The 19,983-nt window shown below is 35.7% G+C and overlaps 2 protein-coding genes, 1 long non-coding RNA gene and 1 pseudogene across 6 annotated transcripts; 2 read left to right on the forward strand and 2 right to left on the reverse strand.

The window, feature by feature from the left end:
* The first annotated feature begins 1,175 nt into the window (after positions 1 to 1,175).
* LOC142626186 (polyubiquitin-like) lies at positions 1,176 to 1,877 on the forward strand (annotated as a pseudogene).
* A 1,983-nt stretch (positions 1,878 to 3,860) lies between these two features.
* LOC142623750 (uncharacterized) lies at positions 3,861 to 7,180 on the reverse strand. Of its 2 annotated transcripts, XR_012842216.1 has the most exons (5): positions 7,060 to 7,180; positions 6,093 to 6,160; positions 5,313 to 5,426; positions 4,863 to 4,900; positions 3,861 to 3,912 (listed from the first exon to the last, which is right to left on the reverse strand). It is a non-coding gene; the product is annotated as an uncharacterized LOC142623750 (long non-coding RNA). The 2 variants fall into 2 exon arrangements; XR_012842215.1 differs by lacking the exon at positions 3,861 to 3,912 and having other exon boundaries at positions 4,793 to 4,900.
* A 200-nt stretch (positions 7,181 to 7,380) lies between these two features.
* On the reverse strand, positions 7,381 to 9,034 carry LOC142623568 (uncharacterized). Its single transcript, XM_075797006.1, has 3 exons — positions 8,819 to 9,034; positions 8,092 to 8,454; positions 7,381 to 8,007 (listed from the first exon to the last, which is right to left on the reverse strand). The coding sequence occupies exons 1-3, from the start codon at positions 9,032 to 9,034 to the stop codon at positions 7,381 to 7,383; spliced, it is 1,206 nt and encodes a 401-aa protein (XP_075653121.1).
* A 446-nt stretch (positions 9,035 to 9,480) lies between these two features.
* Positions 9,481 to 15,486, forward strand: LOC142623669 (uncharacterized). 3 transcript variants are annotated; one of them, XM_075797110.1, is made up of 6 exons: positions 9,481 to 9,719; positions 9,812 to 9,932; positions 11,668 to 13,360; positions 13,717 to 14,019; positions 14,573 to 14,826; positions 14,910 to 15,486. In XM_075797110.1, exons 1-6 carry the CDS (start codon positions 9,641 to 9,643, stop codon positions 15,073 to 15,075), a joined length of 2,616 nt encoding a protein of 871 aa, XP_075653225.1. In that variant the 5' UTR covers positions 9,481 to 9,640; the 3' UTR covers positions 15,076 to 15,486. The 3 variants fall into 3 exon arrangements, with proteins under 3 accessions (XP_075653225.1, XP_075653226.1, XP_075653227.1); XM_075797111.1 differs by lacking the exon at positions 9,481 to 9,719 and having other exon boundaries at positions 9,812 to 9,937; XM_075797112.1 differs by lacking the exons at positions 9,481 to 9,719; positions 9,812 to 9,932 and adding an exon at positions 10,171 to 11,118.
* Positions 15,487 to 19,983: the final 4,497 nt, after the last annotated feature.

Here is a 19,983-nt window from a genome sequence, read left to right on the forward strand (position 1 = left end):
CTTTTTAATTAACTTTACTAAATATGAAATTATGAATTTTTTTATTTTTAAAAAGGACCTTTTTTACTATCTTTTGTTTCTAGGCTAACTGAAATCGAAGTTCTCATTTCCATAAATTTCATTTGGATGCCACATGACACAACCAGTGGGAGCTGAAACATCATTTCTAATTCAAAAAGTGACCATTTAATAATTTTTATGCACCTTCGTGTTTCTTCCCCCTATCTTTTACTTAAAAAAATTTGTGATAATCATTTCCTAATTATTTATTTGTCAATCTTCTAACTGAATGGAAGAATTTCTAATAAATTTTTTAATTGTCAATTTAATTCTCTGTTTTAGGAGATGATCAGCGCATACAATTTAATTCTCTCTTTTAGTTGCAATCATTTTAAACAACATAGGCTCAGGCTCCCTAGTTGTACAATAGCAAACCCTTTGAAGTGCAATCTGTTTTATCTTTTGTTAAGTTTTGAATTTGGACATTCAATTTGACTGGAATAGGCATTGTCCTAATTCTTTGAAGATTGAAGAATTCAAGTATAACCTATCTTGTTGTTACACCCATTATGTGTGCCTTTGATTCTGTTATTTGTGTTCATTGAAATGCCCCGAGTAAGACACTGTCAAAAAGATGTGTACTTGTAAGGGAAGGTTAGAATATTGTTATTAGAAAGAGTTATATAGCGATTCTGTTCTAATTCTATTATTAAGATAAATCAATTCATCAGAAAATTGAAGATTCTTGGTCCTAGTGATCAAATCATTTTTGTTATATTTGATAAATGCTTGAGGTTAAGGGTGAAAACTGTAAAGTCCAACCTAAGCACTAAAATATATAACCATAGTTATCATTACCTGCTGAGAGGAGTCGAGGGTAAGAGTGGTTGTGGCATGGAAAGAACCATTCCAATTGAGTCTTAGAGATTTCGTTGTTGTTGTTGTTGCTGCTACCTTGTCAAACATTACTTTTAGGGATTTCTTGAATATAATCATGGGCCTTGTGGGTCAATATGAGAATGATTTTTTCCTTTATTGATTTTGATTTATATGAAAGGTGTTTTTTTGGGGATTCTTTTGTGATTTATATGAGATTATTGAGAAGTTGAGCAATTTTTATCAAGTTGTGAACTGGGTTTTGTCTGTGTTAGATGACGAAGATATCGTAAATACTAATGTTGCGTTTGCGTGGTGGAATGCAGATTTTTGTGAAGACTTTGACCAGAAAAACCATAACCTTGGAGGTTGAAAGCTCAAACACTATTGACAATGTCAAGGCTAAGATACAAGACAAGGAAGGTATCCCACCAGACCAACAAAGGCTTATCTTTGTAGGAAAGCAACTTGAAGATGGAAGGACTCTTGTAGATTACAATATCCAGAAGGAGTCTACCCTTCATCTGGTGTTGCGCCTTCGTGGTGGAATGTAGATTTTCGTTAAGACCTTGACAAGAAAGACCATTACTTTGGAGGTTGAGAGTTCTGATACAATTGATAATGTGAAAGCAAAGATTCAGGAGAAGCAGAGGCTTATTTTTGCAGGCAAACAACTTGAAGATGGAAGGACTCTAGCTGATTACAATCTCCAAAAGGACTCTACTCTGCACCTTGTCCTTTGCCTCCGTGGTGGTCTCTAATCTTGGATGGTTGTGATTTTGTGGTCGAGTCCATTGTCTTGAGTATTTCTATGTTGGTGCTTTTGGGTTTTTGTCTATCTGTTATCAGTTTACTTGCCATTGTTTAATGGCTCCTAATATGTTCTAAACTTGCTTTAATTTAGTATTGTTTGGTTATGGTCGTGGTATCTTAAACTCGTTGAATGGCCTTATATTGGTCATTTTATTAAGTAATTTGAATAAAGCTTATTCTTTCGTGTATGATTATCTTGTCTATCTGGTATATTGTTCTTCATTATTTGGTTTTTGCTGGTTTAGAATTTAGAGCAGTTAGTTGATGGTAGCCTTTGCATTGGGAAATATATAAAGGCCCCTAGAATTTCATCTTCGTTTGTCATGTGTGATTAGCTCAGTTCTGCTTACCAACAATACAACAACAAATGGTATTACATAAAAGAAGTTTGGGCGGCTTCACCTATGGTCCCCACAAAAAAATTTCCATAATGTTAATGGTTTTTCAACCACACCAAAAATTTATATTGTGACAAAAATAATAGTCACCATAATCAGTTATGGTCCGCACATATCGATGCTGTGATACTGTCACGAACCTCTTTCATCTCAGGTTCGTCCAAGATTGAGATCATATGTGCCACGGGATCGTAATAACCACTCTCACTAGGTCCAGATGTGCCCCTGTAGATCTGAAACGTTCAACGTCATTATTTATCTCATGTGCTCTAATGAAATTGTGAAGAACCATTGTAGCAACAATGATGTACGATTGAGTGCGTATATGAAATGGTGGCATATTTCTCAAAATTTTCCATTTATTTTTCCAAACTCCAAAAGTTCGTTCTATGACCGAACGGAGTGATGAATGGAGATAGTTAAATCTCTCCTCTAGACGATGCAGCACTTCATCAGGCCGAAATTCGGGGATGTGGTACCTCTCCCCCTTATATGGTGCAAGGAACCCTTTCTTCATAGGATACCCTGAGTCAATGAGATAATATTTTCCTACAAATGAACACGTGTATTACATTAGCATTTTCACTACATTAATACATACTTTAATACTGTAATTAAACTACATATTTACAAACCAGCTGGAGCTTTTGGGAAGTTGTAACTCTCATTATTGAGGCAGCTAAAAAAAATCCTCGTGTCATGCGCTGACCCTTCCCATCCAACACATGCGAATGTGAACTTCATGTCAAAGTCACATGCGCACATGCAATTTGTTGTGGTGATTCCCTTTTTGCCATAATACGAGTGTTGCTCATCAACTGGTACGACCACGGGGACGTGGACCCCATCAATCCCACCAATGCAACCCTAACCATTGCCACAAAAATGAATCCATGTGAAATGAAATACGTGGTATGACCATAACAAAAATTTGAATAAAATAAAGTCAAAATACCAAATTCACAATGTACCTTGAAATGTGGCCAATATCGACCTGAATGCTGAATATGTTCTGGCACGTCCCGAAATGTATGATCAGCAGGCTTGATAATGTCCGCTGCCATAACGGTGGCTAACAACTTAACTACCGTGACCAAGTGTCGATGCACTGTCTCACCCGAGTGCTGAAATCTATCCTGCACTAATCTGTTACCCTCGGCATGACCAAGTACCACCAATGTCATTGCTAGAGACTCTTCCAAGCAAAATCTTCTAGTACCATTATATCCATACTGGCGCAATGTATTACACAATTGTCCAAACACATGGGTTGACATTCTAAAATGTCTTCGACATTTCTCAAGATTTCCAGTTAATGTATACTGTACCCATTCATACCCTGTTTGTATATTCGTATGCAATGGTTCTTTGGTCATATAGGTCTCCACGTAAACTGCACATGCACACCTGGCTAGATATGCTGCGAGTACAATGTCGTCGCTCAGGTCGAAGTCATTATCCCTGCATATTTTACCGACTTTAATTGCATGTACAAAATACTAATGTGATACTATAATATGTTGGGTAATTCACAATAGGTTTCACATTATTGAACCTTTATTACTACTAGGGTCAAACTATGGTGGTACCAATAAATTAACAATCCTAATCATATGCTTTCACAATTTCATCCAAGATTTCTACAAGTTGTATATTCACATCTAGAGGGGAAACTATAGAAACTCACTGGTGTTGGGAATCAGATGAGTCGTTTAGCAAATCCATCCTTTTGTATACCTTGAGACTGCTTTATAGGTATTGAACAATGATCTAAAAGATATCGAGCTTAAAATTCAGAGCCTTGAGATACGGACGATATCTAATGCTACAAAAACAAGAAAAATAATAATCATAAAATAATATAAGCACTGGTTTTACTAAATTTCATTTCAGTGCTCTAACTTTACTTTCCTTCATTTCAAACTTATAACTTTATAGTTTATTCAATTAATGCTTTTCCATTAAATTTTGTTATATGTTGTTTTCTAGATTTTTTTTTTTTAAACAACCTTAACAAAAGTTAACAGAAATGCCTTAATTGAATAAATATGAAACTTAGACACTTGAAATGAATAAAAGCAAAGTTAGAGAACTAAAAAGAATTCTAAAGAAGTTTAGAGAATGGGTTTTCCATTTTAGCCTATAATATATTATCAATTATATTTATTAGAAAAATCACCAACTTTTCATTCACAAAACATTGTTCATAATATATTTTAATCACATGCATCAACCATGCATCCACAGTCTTGATTTGACTAAGTTATTTTTATTAAAAACTTGTTAAGATATTAGAGAAAACTAATCTTTTTTTTTTTTTTTTTTGCTCTATTGTTTGATTACTGAGAAAATTTACAAAATCAAGGTAATTGATAACTGAGAAAATCTACGAAAACAAGGTGAGGATTTTCAGAGTGATTCTTTTTGGTAGAGAATTGCATTGCATTGCATTGCGCTGAGTTAATTTCTTTTCAAAGAAGATTTTCCGCTCAACAACATGTCATCTGAGGACTGGAGTCCAGTCGATACTTGAAAGATTTTACACTCAAGTTTTGTATAAAATTAAAACTATGATAGAGATTCAAGAAGAATACACCTATTTTCTTAAATAGTTCATAAACACAGAAAATAAAGTTGATAACAATCCCCACATAGATGAAACATCAAAGAACTACCAACTTAAAACTATTAGTAGATAAAAGCCAAAAATACTAACAGCATCATAATTCCTAAGAGATTAACAACAAAAGGAGCTAAAAGATTGATAGTAAATACTTCAATGTGATGTTTTAGTCTTCATCATCAGTCCATAGCTGCAAAAGATAACAAATCCTCTGTAAGAATTTTGGTAGGAAAATATATTATTTACTAAAATGTTTTAGTACATGCAAAGTTTTTGCAAAACCAAAAAGCGATAGAGACAAGTTAAAACCTTAATATTAGTACACTAAACCAAAACTGAAAATACTTCAATGTGATTTTTTTTTTTAAAAAAAAAAAAGAAAGAAACAAGAAAACAGAAAAAAGAAAAGGATAAATGCACTCGGCTGCATTTGGCAAAACTGCACAAAGTCAACAACTGCTTCAAAGAGCAAGGATAAATGCACAAAGTTCTAAGGGTCTAATCTGACCAAAACCATACAGCCCAAGCAAAGACTACACTCCAGTAATAAATTATCCAAGTTTTCCTCTTCCTCATTCTTATAAGATAACAATTTCACTCACCATGTTTAGGAGTTATATGAGGCCATTTCAGCTTATCAGTAACTCCACACCTTGAGATAAGGATAGCTAAAATTTGACAGCCACTTGTGTAGAGTATAACTCTCTAACCAGGTCCTGTTTCAAAGTGAAAGTGTAAAGATAATTAGTTTGCTACAATCTTAAAATTGTAGCAAAAAAATTCCATAGTCTTAAAATGAATTAGTCAAACCCCATGAAGCCAAGAGTTTAAATAAGACTTTTGTCATTCAAAATTCAGGGTCTCCCTTTATCAGGCATTTTCTCAGTAAACAAACATACTTAACATGAATTAGTCAAACTCCATTAAGCCAAGAGAGTTTAAATAACTCTTTTAACATTCAAAATTAGGGTCTTCCATTGTCAGGCATTTTCTCAGTAACCAATTAGGCATAAAAAGAAATCAAAGCTAAGAAGGTGAAAAATGCATATTACCCCTCCAAACTTTTTTTTTTTTTCTCCAAAAGAATCTTTATAAGAAAGCAACAAGCTGAACAAAATACGTAGATATTCATGACCAACATAATGACCAAAATAATGCAAACCATAGGCAAATGCTCCAAGCTCCAAAACTTTGTCTTTAAAAAATTGCTACAAAAAGAATCTCACGTGACAAAAACTAATTATTCATGACCAACATATATACAGCACAGAACATTTAAGATTGTAGCAAAAAAATTCCAGTCTTAAAATGCGCTAACTTTTGGATTTCCATCAAGGAAAAGAGCAAACAAGCTTGTTAGAATTTAAAGTTTTTATTCTTACTCTTCTTCAATTGTTGCTTTCTCCAGCCATTGCACAAATGCCCGTGGTCTATTTAGAACAACATAACCCTGCATAAGACATTAACTTGAAACATAAATAATTCTATATTTAGTCAAACAGGATTTTGTGATTGATAAAATATTCAAACTAGAATAGGACAAAAATAAATAAAAAAAAGCAAGAAGAAATGGTGTTGAATAAACACAATCTAATATATGTACTTTATAAACACAATCTAGACTTTTTATTTTGTTCACCACCAGTACCAGCAATCCACAACCTATAAGATCATCTAAGAGAGCTGATACCCAACCTATATCACTATAAGCAAATTTCCATGAAATGATTTCAATTCTTTTAACTATGCAAAATTATTTTTTTAGCAGTATAGAAACAGAGCAATAGTGACTTTATTTTGAAATCTACATAGCATGTTCATCAAAGCAACCTAAGGAAAATCTAAATTACTGAAGACCAGGCCAAATCAACACATGTAGAGGCGTAGATACATGTATACCACAGGGAGACTGTGCGGCCCCATTTCGTTGGATGAAATAGAAAGATGAAAATTTTACTTGAAACCTGAAAATTTTATGAAATTCAGAGGATGTTATTACGTGAGAAAATGACTCAAACTTTTGTAGAATTCTTTAATGGTCATGATATTCAAACACAAATGAAGCAATAGACAAGTTGTTGTATACAAGACATTAATTCCCTCCTGCAAAGATAGGCTGTGTACTTCATTGGACTTTCTAACTATGAATTTAAAGGATTTTCATGAAAGCATTTGAATGTACTATACATTTTTTGGGGAAAAAAAAAAGAAAGAACAGAAAAATAAATTCAGATTCGACAATGTTCAGAATAATAAAACTCAAGTAGAGTAGTTACTTCATGATTGGAAAACAGTACTGATGTATCAGCTCAAGTATAAAGGATGCCATGCAAGTATAAAACTACATACCTTCCATGTGGTCACTAGTCATGCAGTTGTGGGAAGGATCAAGCTTTGAGGACTTAACTATGCCCAAAAAAAAATGTCTAAGAGGTTATTAATATTAGAACATATGAAAAAATAAAAAATAAAAAATAAAAGATTAAAGGAACAGGTAAGCATACATTACACATGATAATTAATTGGTAACCATTGTCTTACATACACACCCTTGGTAAGCATTTTAGTTTCTACCAATAAAAACAAAAGAAAATTCACATAGTGCAACAGGTACAACACTGAAAATTCGATTACTACACCAATCCTATCGAGACAATCCCCTTTCCTTCACTAAAAATGAAATTCAAGGTGCCTTTGGTACTCATTTTGTAGCCACTTCAGCTGGACATCCTTGTCATCGCAAAGTGCTGCAAACATATGCCTACCCTTCTCTTTTTCCATGAAGTAGACGGTGCTGAATAGATGAAGGTAATGACCCGAGTGCATCCCGGGAAAACTCAACACCATGTCCAGAATTGTTTTAACTTGAGTAGTTGTATTGGAAGCAAATGGTGTACAGGTACCTACACTCCTACTTTCAAGAAAAACCTCTGAGATGCTCTTCAAAGAGTCGGACATCTCTTGCGCAACTAAACGCTTTTTTTTTTTCTTGCAAATTGGCTTGAAAAGGTGGACACTGGTTGCCAAGCCTTTCCCCTTAGTCACTGTCGGTCCTGCCCTCGACGATGATGGACCTTCAACCTCCATTGCGTCAACATTCAGAAAAGGTTCACATTGGGGATCAACAAATTGTGTGCTATCAGCAGAGTCCCCAGACCCTTTGGTGGTTTCCTTTGGCATTTGACGACTCGTGCAGAATGCATTTTTTCCCGTTGCAACCGTGCCTCCATACATGATGTTCAGCGACTCACGATTCGGCAAACGTTTATTTTTGAAGGTTTTTGCATTGGGACATGCCTACATGTGGAGAACCAGTAGTTAGAACACAATAATATAGTTGTAGATAGTAAAGTTTTTCACAATCATGTAAAGTGAACTAACTACAATCTTTCGGGTCCACCACTCATCAGTGGCCTGAAGCAGCCCAGTGCCAGTATCATAACCCAACCTACTCTCATTGTCAAAACACTCGTTATACTGCCTCCACCCTTTTTTCATATGATCCCATTTGTTCTTAATCTGCAGGAAAGTCACCACTTTTCCAAAATGGTTATCCAACTGTTGAATCACTGCATCAACCCCAATTTTGGTTAGAAATCCTCCGCTCCTCTGGCCTTCTAGGACTTGAACAGCACAGAACTCACAAAAAGCTTGTAGTTCCTTAATGTCTTTCCAGTCAGCTCTCGGATCATTACTAGCACCGTCCTTTGATTTCTCCTTAACCATTTTTGCTACAACTTCTTTCTATACTCATTGAGGCATTTCAACAAACAGTTCATGTGCATATCATATAATTAGTTAGGCATGCCCACATGAAAAATGAAAAGTGAACTCACATATACATTATATACAACAGAGGTAAGAAGAGAATTTACATATGGTATTACACGAAGGATCAAGAAACCCACATTATAGTGTCATGGAAAACACAAAAGAACCGCATACAAACGTTGAACACAAACACCACACACAACCGTTGAACACACACAAAAAAAAAAAAAAAAAAAAAAAAAAAAAAAAAAAAAAACCACAAATTGATGAAGCCTCATGGATCACATTATAACCACACCAACAGATGAGAGAGCATGAGAAGTTAGACGCAACTTACTCGTGAATGCAAAGACCCACAGTGGCGGCAACGATGTCCCAAGCGGAGAGAAGGTTCGCTCGCGCGAAGGAAGAACAGAGGGGGTCTTTTTAGAGAGTTCCGCGTAATGGGTTTTCTTCTACCATGTGTGCTCTGTTTTGATGGTTTTGTGATTGGTGGGTAGGTGCAATTCATTGAAGAGGATTCGGACGGAGCATTGAAGAGGTTTGAAAACATTCTGCCACAGTAGTTGGGAGAAAAGAAGAAAGCTAAAGAAGAGAAAAAAGATCCGTTGAACAGAGGAGCGCACCGTTTTGATCAGATAGAGCTGTGCTTGTGCAATGATCAGATGGAAGTTGTGCGCACTGTTGTCATCACAGATGGTTTTGTGAAGGCTACACGGACACCCCCATCACGCACGCCTTGGAGTTTTTAATGAAACGGTGCGTCTCAAAATTGTTTCAGTTCTTTGTTTTAGAAGGTGTCCATGAACAGTACTCAACACACGTTTTTGTTTTAATGAAACGGTGCGTAACGCGTTCAGCTCTTTTCATCTTGCGTTTCCCCTCAGCGCGTTTTTGTGTCACTGTACAGCATGGGTCCCAACATTTCACAACGCAAACACAGGGATAAGCTGGATCCAAACCCAGCATTTCACAACGCAAACGCAGGGATAAGCTGGATCCAAACGGTCGCTTAAAGTAAGGTGAAATACTGAAATGAAGAAATCTATTTCCTAAAACCCTTAAAACCTCCCTTAAAACTCTTCCCCCTTCTGCTACCCCAAAACACCACTCAGTCCACAGCCGCAAGGAGGAGAGAGCACCCACAAAAACAAATACAATGGTGCTCTCACGTACTCGTCTTCTTCTTCTTCTTCTTCTTCCAAAACCACCGCTTCAGCTTCATTTCCGCAAGATGGGTAAAACCCACTTCACCAAAACAACTACTACTACAACATGTTTGTGTTTTCTTAAAAACATTTTCTGGGTTTTGATTGCAATGTTATTTCAGGGCTTCCCATATCACGAAGATGGTGTTCATCTAAGCCTTTGTTCAGGATAGAGACCGAGCAGTCTTTGTCTTCAAAGAAAGTTGAGCAGAGGGCAGTGGCTACAGAACCAGAAGTGAAGAAGTGAGGTCTTTTCGAATCCCACAAACTCTTTTTATTATCATTATTAGTTTGAAGTTTAGGCTTTAGTCATCATTATATGTTCATATTGTATGGTTGTTTATTGAGAGTTATATTAGCTAAAAAAGAGGTTTTTGATAATGATTATTATACCAAAATCTAATGGGAATTTTAATATGGGTACAAATTTAAAGAACATTTCTTCATTTTCTTTTCCCTCTTAGAAATCATGATTTTTCAATGGATACATAACTGCACCTCAGGTAACTGGGTTCTGAGCAATTGAGAAGTTAGAACCACTTGGGTGGGGGTTTTCGACCCAAAAGAGAAACTTTATGGTATTTGATACTAATGGTCAAATAAAATCATAAATATGCAAAATGTGCTATCATGTTGACATGCTGGTTGATTTGGAGCTTGCAGTCTTGAACCTGTGAAATGTCCATCCCTTTAGGGAATGTTGTATGGTGAATAGATTTTGTATTGGCTTTGTGTGTTTGCTGCCATGGGTATGGGCATTGTAGTTACTGTTGTTGTTGGTCTTTGTTAGTGTGCTCCAATTGTGTGGCCTTTGGCCTTATTTCTAGTTTTCTAACTTGTTTACAATAAAATTCTCTTGATTATCAAAAAAGAATTGTCCATCCCTTGGGATTCTTCAGAGTTTCAGATTTATAAGGGAAAGATAAATACCAAATTTTGAAGTCATAAAATGTATTATTTTTTAATGGTTTGGATCATTGAGAAGCAATATCCCAAACCAAGGAGCTTTAAGTGATAAGATTGGAAGAATGGAAGGGAAATCAAAAGTTATTACTCTAGCTTTTGGTAGGACTATGAAATTTTTAAGAAACGAGAAGAAAGGTAATTTCCTCCACAAGAAAAAAAGAATATGCCATGACTCAAACATCAATGCAGATGAAAACCAGAAAATGTGTTGTTTCGATTCATGACATAAATAACACATGCCAGACAGTTTAGTCAATGTTACACTAACATGCTGTAGGGGTGAACTGGTGCAGTGTCCCTTGTTCATTCTTGCTTATAATACTAGATTTCTTGTTCATCCATCTTTCACATTTGGGGGATTTTGGCATGTCTAGTCAATGAAGCACTAACATGCTGTTGGGATGCAGTGTCCGAGTATCAGACATGGGTTAGACATGATATGTTCCTGACATGCGTCAGATAGGTATTCTTACACTTACACATCAAATAAAAACCAAATACCATAATTGTCCATTACTGTCCAAACATGCAATAGAGTATAGACTTGCTCAAAATAACTCAAAACAAAACCAACATGTAATAGAGAACTTTCTCCATAACTGTCCCTCTTTTTTTTTTCTTTTTTTTTTTGAGAAAGCCTTTTAAGCTTGAGAAATCACTACTTACCACTTTCTATTCTCTATGAGTTCAAAGAAGTTAAGAGAATTTAATTTTGAGTTGCATTAGGGTCTATATTTGCACACATATCATTATAAGATTGAATGAAGAGACAGTGCTTCTTCCATTTCTTCCTCTTCTTTTTTTGGATTTCCTTGATTCTACTGTCCTGTACACGTCTTGTATACAAGAGTCTCTCTTTTCTTTTAATCGTATTTTTTTAGATAAAAAAATGTTACACACATCATGCCTAGCACTTTTTCATGTCTGTGCTTGAATTTTGGGGTTGGGGAGGCAAGGGGCTTTATATATTGTGATCTTTTAAGTCTTTACATTGAAATCCTTAAATGTACAGATATATGGAATTGAATCCAGGGCACCTCCCAGAAGCAACAAAACTTCATAAAAAAGTGGCAGGAGCGTGGCACACTCTGAAGGGCATTTTTACTAATGTAAAGGAAAAGATGCTAGGGAATTCTCATCAGAATCAAATCACCAGTGAGACATCAGATTCTGCATCTAATAGGAGAGCATCTGAGGTTATCAATTCGCAGAACAAATCACATAATACTGAATTTGGTGAGCCCAAAAGTGAACTTCAGACTTTTGAAGTTGTAGAGGGTTCTAACAGTACCAAGGATAGTCTTTCAACAAGTGTGGAATCTCATTTAATTGGAGAAAGCTCTTCCAGGGATGTAGATGATGCAACAGCTTCTGAGCTCACCAAGACAAGTACTTGTCCAAATAGAAGTTATAGAACTGAACATGGGAACCCTGAGAGTATAGGTAAATCATCAGGGGCCGATTTATATCCTCTTGTTACTGAGAAGAAAACTCTGACAAGTGGGCCATCACATATGACGAGTGAAATTGCTTCGGAGGAACTGGTCAAAATGACAGGTCCTGAGGTAAGTAAGGTGCATACTAGTCCAGATAATATTAGATACAGTGAGACAGAAAATGTCATTCAATCGTCAGAATCATTTGTAGATTCTCACAGTTATGAGAAAATTAGTTCAGGAAATGCAGGTTCCCATAAGATGAGGGAAATCTCTTCAGAGGATCAATCCAAAGTCAAGCTTGAAAATGAGCACAGGCTGCGTGAGGAAGCAATGTCAGGCATTGTTGGGGTTTTGGATAGAAATCAAAAGACAAAGGTTGAGCACTTAATTTACTCAATGCACCAATTACCCGGTGAAGCTTCTAGAATATTGCAAAAAAATGGTGCAGATGGAGTGATTTCACTTGGAGATGAAAGTCATCAACTTAATAAGAAAATTGCAATAGTTCAAAAAATGGTGGCAGACTCTGGTGTGGGTAAAGTTCGCCCTTCATCTATTGGTGCCCAAGAGATCAAAGGTTTGGCAGACCTGTATATGACAAAGAATGATCGATCTAGAGAAATTCCTTGTAAACAGAGTAACTCTTTAACACCCAGTGCATTTTCAAAAGATTTGGGTGAAACTCCAGGGGAAAATATTGCAGAAGATTTCAATATTAGTGATCTAATTTACTGCATTAAGGAGCTGCCTAGAGAACAATCACCTGCTATATCTCATGATAGTTCTAGCTGTACTGATTCTAAACAAGTCAGAATTAGAGGCTCAGTTGAAAGGGCCCAACCCCAGGCTAATATGCAAGACACTGATGCTAATAGAGGACAAGCTTCATTGATAAATCATTCTATGGGCAAGGAAAGTAACAAGTTGAGTGAAAGGCCTAGTACGGGATTTCCATTAATGACATGTACTGAGTTGAGTGAGAATGAGCAGGATAACAATTCAGATTTTGCAGCCTCTGATTACATAAAGTCAAAGCTAGTCGCACAGGTTCCTATTCCAGCTAAAGAAGTCCTAGATAACTCACTGATTACTAACTTTACAAAAGAAGAATCTGCAGAAAACAAAGTATTGGTTAGATTTCTGTTCAGAAATACACAGGACAGTGAGATAATTTCTGCATTTAAGGATTGTGGGCCCATTGTGAAGATACAACATATTTCCTCTGTTAAAGGAAGCATTTTCAAAGATGTCTATGTGCATTTTAAGGTTAGTGCTCATTAGCATCATAGTTTAAACTTTAACTGCCTTTTGATTTCTCATTTAGGAGTCATCCCATTCACTTTCATACTTCATAGTGCTGAAAAATAATTCATGGGGAGTGATCAACTAGGTTTGCACCTCCTAGTGTTTCCAATGTTCAAATCCCCCCTCCCCCTACAATCGAATTATCAAAAATAATTCATGGGGAGGGATCATTCCACGCTAAAAAAGTTGAGTGACAAAGTTGACCTCATCCGTATGTCAGCCCAACATGGCATAAATTTGTAATTAGGAGAAAATGTGAATTAAATTATAACATAAAATATTCATTGTGTTAAACTTGTCATCTCGTTTTATTGCAGAAAAGGCAAGGATTGCAAAAGGCTCTCAAGAAAACTGATCTGATTGTAAGAAATGCAGATGTTGTTGTGAAAGCAGCTTCTCCGGTGGATGATGCCCCTAGTAGGATTTTCGTTCCTGAGCTAATTGGTGATCCTGATGTTCCTGCTGCACTAGTTAAGAATCCCACCAGAACAGTGAAAATTGAACAATTGACTCATGATATAAGCTCAGATCAGCTGCAAGAAGCCCTTGCTTTCTGTGGGAGTGGCATATCAAGCTTTTACTTGGGTTCCTCTAGTTGTGTTGCTTATGTGGAATTTGAGGTGAGGTTTCTGTCACCATTGTTGCTGATATTAATCCATCATAAATACGAAGTGTCTTCTTAGATTCTTTAACCTAGTTTGTGTTATCGCTGTGGCTTCCACCTAAAACAATTTCTTATTAATTTTTATATAATAATTGTATGATTCTAAAATTCTATGGAAGTTGAGATCTAAATTTGTGTTTTAGTATTTATTTTTCCTCCTTTTTTGGTTGCTCTTGTGGCTGAGAAAATCCTATATGGCTCAATAGTTTTTGAACAATGCTGACTTGAATAACTTACAGCTCAAGTTCTGTTCACATGGGACTTAAAATCATCGGATCCTTTCTTCTTTGGTGAAGGAGCAGGGAATGCGATGAGGGATTAATATGAAGCCCAGTCTATACCATGGGCTGACCACCACTCTATCCCTGCCAAGTTCTGAAGCTAAACATGCCAATTAGATTTGCACCTTCACCTATTTCCTTCCAACACAACCAGACTGCACAGTTTTCTTGATGCACACCAACATCTTGAATTCCTCTCTTATTTATGTTTTAAGTGCCTCTTTGCAGACAGAAGATTCCAAAGAGAGAGCAATTGCAAAACATTCCATATATATTTCCGGGAAGCAGCTCTTGATCTATAGAATTGATGCACCAAGAACAACAGTTGTACGTGTTTCAAACATTAATAGCATACAAGGGAAAATCCGTGCCATATGCAGTTCTTTTGGAGAGGTCAAAGCAATAGTCTTTAGATCTGCAGGCACAGGGGATGTGCATTTCAAGCTGTGTGAATGGCCCAATATGTTACACATTCTCAATAGGTAATTTCGGTAATACTTTCAAGAATTCTTTTATGAACATTATTATTAAGATATTTTAATCATGCTTCTGTATTTTATTCCAGTTTGAATGGAATGGAAGTAGATGGTCACCGGTTGATTGCTTGGCCCGCTCCTGTATTTCCACCTGAAATCCTCCAAGCCCTTTGGAGTCAGCCAAATGAAAGAAGACATGTTCTAGCTGTTATGACTGCAATGCGTTGGAGATCCAATAGATATGATGAACTGTGAATGATTAATCATTGATCTAGTAAAGTTGGCTATATGTGTTGTGTAAAAACACAAGAACTTTTATTTTGCCCATAAAAATTGTTCCTACTTAATTGAGATTTACATAGGGCAGATTAATGCTAACTCATCACAAAGATTACTTTTGCAAATCACATACACAAATGTGCACGTAGTAATTTTATTGGAACAAATGGGGCAATGGAAAGATTAGCTGGTTTTGGCTTCCATACCTTTTTCTTGATCCAAGTTGCATATGGAATAAAAAGCAGTTCCATTCCATGACCATAATGCTTCAATAGTTGTTGAAGCATGGAAAAACCTGACGAGGTTATCAGGTAAGGTCAATCTCACTTTAGAGCCACCAATTCAATATTGGATTGTTGTTATATTTTCTTCTTCAGTGGTCTTAACAATGACCAGAAGGATGCATCCATTACGTCTTGAATGAAAAATGTGTAATTCAGATTTTAAAATAAGTCAACTGAAAGTTGCAAATGTAAATGTCTAAATGATTGCAGTAGAGTGGAAATTAGGAAATGAGGACTGAACAAAATTTTGCTACAAACTAGTTTGTAGAATTGTATATAATGATTACAACTCCACTAAATATATTTTTATTGGATTGTGAATGTCAGCAAATCTACCATTGGATTACATTTTCTTATTATATCATTTATACATTTTCAGAATATCAAAGATTAATAACTATGTCATCAATCAAATGTTTAAATTTCAAGTTTTTGTAATCTAAAATTATGCATTAAAAATTAAATTATGGATCGAATAGTAAATGATATGTCTTGCATGAAATTTGACATGTGTGTTCAAAACATAGAAAATATGCAATCTAATTATTAGATTTTTAAAAGATGTGGTTGAGTTAATTTTTTATTTTAGTGGGAGTTGTAGCCATTGATTGAAAAAAAAAATTATAGTCAACTTCTGTCCTTAATAATTTATATTAATGTGAGATATTCAAGCATGCTAAATCAAAACTTTTATTATTATTATTATGCAATAAAATTTTAATTTATAGTGTTTACTTCATGATAATTGTTTTTTATCATTAAACACTTAATTAATTTATGATATAGTTGTGATTCAAACCCTAGATGTTTTGCTCGAAGACAAAAACAAGCTATTAATCTAATGGAACCCACCATCATATCAAAACTTGAATGGTATAAATAATGATGCTGAAGAAAGAGCTTGCACGCACAGGCTCAAGTTGGGCGGATTAATAGTCCTTTGAGCTCAAAATTTAATTATTAAACTTCTTGGTCTGACTTGTAACAAGCTATAATTAAAAAACTGAATAGTGAATAGGCCGCCTAATCATCGACGAACGAAAATTGAAAAGAATGTAATTTGTTTGCAGATAAGCCACGAAAATAAAACATATATTGAAATAAATGGATAGATTAGCTTGTTGAGCCAATGGACATGTCCCAATGATGAATCACTAAATCCATTCCAACAGAGGAGAAAAAGATTATACCCATTGTTGATGCCCATTTTTGCAAATCCATACCCAAAAGCCTACTAGGAAGAAAGTCCAATAAGTTGCAAGACGAAAAGTAAGGCCCAAAGGCCTACCAAGAAGACCAAAGAGCAAGAAAGGTTCAAAGGAAGAAATACAAGAGAAAGCGATTTGCAGCAGAATACAAATCTGCCACAAAATACAGATCTGCCGCAGAATACAGTTTTTCAGCAAAATGGCTTCGGCAGATGAAGATAAATTGAGCTCAAGACCCTTTTGATTCAGTCAACATTATTTGGCCCACAAAGGCCCAAATCCTTTTAAGATAGGCATGAAAGCTAATATGAAGAAGCACGATGAAAAGAAACAAGGAACAGCAGGAAGTGTCAACAGCAGGAATCACGTGAAGGAAAGAAAAGTCAAACCAAAGGAAATGACAAACGCAACAGGAAACGCATGAAAAAATAAGACAAAAAACATGTAGTAGAACGAAACAAAACTAATCGGCTACGACAGAAACGGTGTGGGAACGAAAGGAGACAAAAACAGAAGAAAGTGGAGCAAGCACAGAAGGGTTAGAGCACCACCAACCTGTACCCAGCCAATACAAGGGAGGTGGGTCCGTGGTTAAGGGGATTCAGAGGGTGTGGTTTGGTGGTGGGGAGAAAATGGGGTTTATATTTGGTTTTCTGCCATGACTTCTTTTGGGAGTATACCTTGCTGGGATGGTATCTTACCCAAAAGAAGTAGTAGATAGTTGGGACTATTTGATGCATGACATAGAACTAGGTAGTGAGGTAGCTCAATCTTTATCCATTTGAAATTAAAAATAGAGGTATACAGCGAGAACAAACAAAAGGGAATTTTGTCGTGACATGAGTTGTGATGCAGTAAACATGTATTGAGCAATGACAGTGGTTGAGGCAGTCAATAGGTTGGTGGGTAGTCCTAAAAGGATGCTCACAATAAACCAAAAACAGTTGGTGAAGCCTTAGGGGTAAAAGGGAGATATCACATTGAATTAGATCACTATAAAAAGAGGAGGTAGCCATGGATGAAAAGGAGAGGACCGAATAGAGGAAGAACCTGAGAGAAAAGACCCAAGTGAGAAAAACAACCTGCGGCAAGAGAGTAGTAAGAAACTAAGAGTAAAAAGAACGGAGAGAAAGAAAGAAAGAAAGTGGTAAAAAGAAGAGAGAAAACACGGCAGGAATAGGAGCATGCATCAATAGACCATCTTTTCCCTCCTTCTTAGCAAACCATTCTTTGAAGTCTCCAAAAGTAATAGCTAGTAGCCATTTAGGTCTATTCTCCAAAATGCACAACTTTGATGGCAAAAGCCTATGATAAGGTTGTTCAAGTTGGGGTTTAGGTTCTTTCTTGGTTTACTTATTCTATGGGAAGATTTAATATTTGATTTTGATCGCAAATATATTTGATTTCACTCATTAGAACTTATATCTGCTGTATTTAGTTATTTTGCTATAGCACGTTTTTTATCATGTTTGTTGCATCAGTTGTCCTGCAGTGGTATTTTTTTACTTGTTGTACTAGTCATTTTGTTGTAGCACCCTTTTATTATATTTACCGTGTTAGCTATTATACTAGCTAAACCTTTTCTGCCGAAACTTTCTTCTTTATTTGTTATTACGTGTTTTACTTTTGACTTATTATCCTGCCATAAGTATACACACACACACACACACACACACACACACACACACAACTTATTTCTCATGTTCTGCATCTATATTTTATAGATGTATATATGCATACGTATAAGTATATTTACGAATATATGTATGTATATATTTGAGAATATGCTAACGTTTGCTCGATTGGTATTTTCTTTGGGTTTTAGATTTATTTATGTGCAGGAAGTAGAAAACTATTTCTGCCGTAAAAAATAAAGAGAAGTCATTCACATTGTTGAAGATTTTATTGCACGGCAAAAAGCTTTATTGCACAGCAGAAGGCTTTACAGCAAACGACTTTAATGCACAGCAGACAACTTTATTGCCTAGCAAAAGGCTTTACACCAAATGACTTTAATGCACAACAGACAAGCTTTATTGCATAGCAGAAGGCTTTATAATAGAAGGCTTTAATGCACAGCAGAAAGCTTTAATGCACAGCAGAAAGCTTTACTGCACAGCAGAAAGCTTTACTGCATAGCAGACGGTTTTGCTGCACCGTAGACAGTTTTACTGCACAGCAAAAAAGTTAAACCTGCGGCAGAAACTAAAGAAAAGTTCCTTCTATGGTAAAAACAAGGAATAAGCCCACTTTGCAGCGTTTTCCCTTGGAGTTGGACTCAACATTTACGTATAAACTGGTAGCAGTAGAATGGTACTTTGGAGCCCATTCTGCGAAGCGCCAGACCCAACTTCCTTTTTAGAAAACGCCTAGACCAAGTGTTGTCCAATAACATCAAAACGCATGTCTAAGGTACAAGAAACGTAAAAGAACCCTCGACACCCATCTAATCAATATTACTACCATTAAAAATGCTCGGCTCCAAAAAATATGTTTGGAGACTTAGGCTTGGGCCCTAATATCTAATAGAAAGATTACATTAAATCTTGTTATCTAAAATGGTAAGCTGTTCTAATTTAAAACCATCACAAAAATTACTTTTTTACCAACTAGTAACAGCTAATAACAACCTATCATTTGAAATTTGTTGTGAAAGTACTGTGAAAATGTTATGGACATCGTATCTCTTTTTTTGGATATATGTATATAATTTGACTTTAGTTTTAAAAAACATATAAAAAATTATTTAATAAAATATTAAATGCATCTTAATCACTACCTTTAGGGCATTCATTAATAAAATCATTTTATTTTTATATCACACAAATTATTTTGCTGTTACAATTACATTTATTTTATTTTCCTAAATGTGACATGTTTCTTTCTCCAAACTTTTTCACCTTCCTCACCCACTCCTAAAAGTGACTTTTTTTTTTACAGATTTGTTTCTTCCTATATAAATTTCATGATTTTGTAGCCAAAGATTAATTAATTAATTTTATTGGTTAAGAATAAATGAAATTATTTTGAGATTAATGCCAATGCTTTTCAATCTTGGTGTTTAAATTGGTGTGTACTCTAACCAAATTTAAATATAGGTTTTGAATGTGTTAAATTTTAATTAGTATGAGACTTCAATTTTGTTATTCATTTTTGTAGGTGTAAGTGCAACCTCTTAGATAATGGTTGCATACTAGTTTATAGGTTGCCAACGGGGGCTTGGCTGAGTGGGTAAGGCTCGGGCGCTTCGTACATCACACCTAGGTTCGAGTCCTGCTACCTGCAGGAGTCCGTTGGTGGGCATCCTTAGTGGGGTTAAAACCCCACACAGGTGTAATTTTGTTAGCTGAGTCAGCCCGGTTGCCTGGCGGCCTGCCCGAAAGTGTAATATA

Source organism: Castanea sativa, chromosome 2 (assembly GCF_040712315.1).
Source record: "Castanea sativa cultivar Marrone di Chiusa Pesio chromosome 2, ASM4071231v1".
In the NCBI taxonomy this organism is placed as follows: domain Eukaryota; kingdom Viridiplantae; phylum Streptophyta; class Magnoliopsida; order Fagales; family Fagaceae; genus Castanea; species Castanea sativa.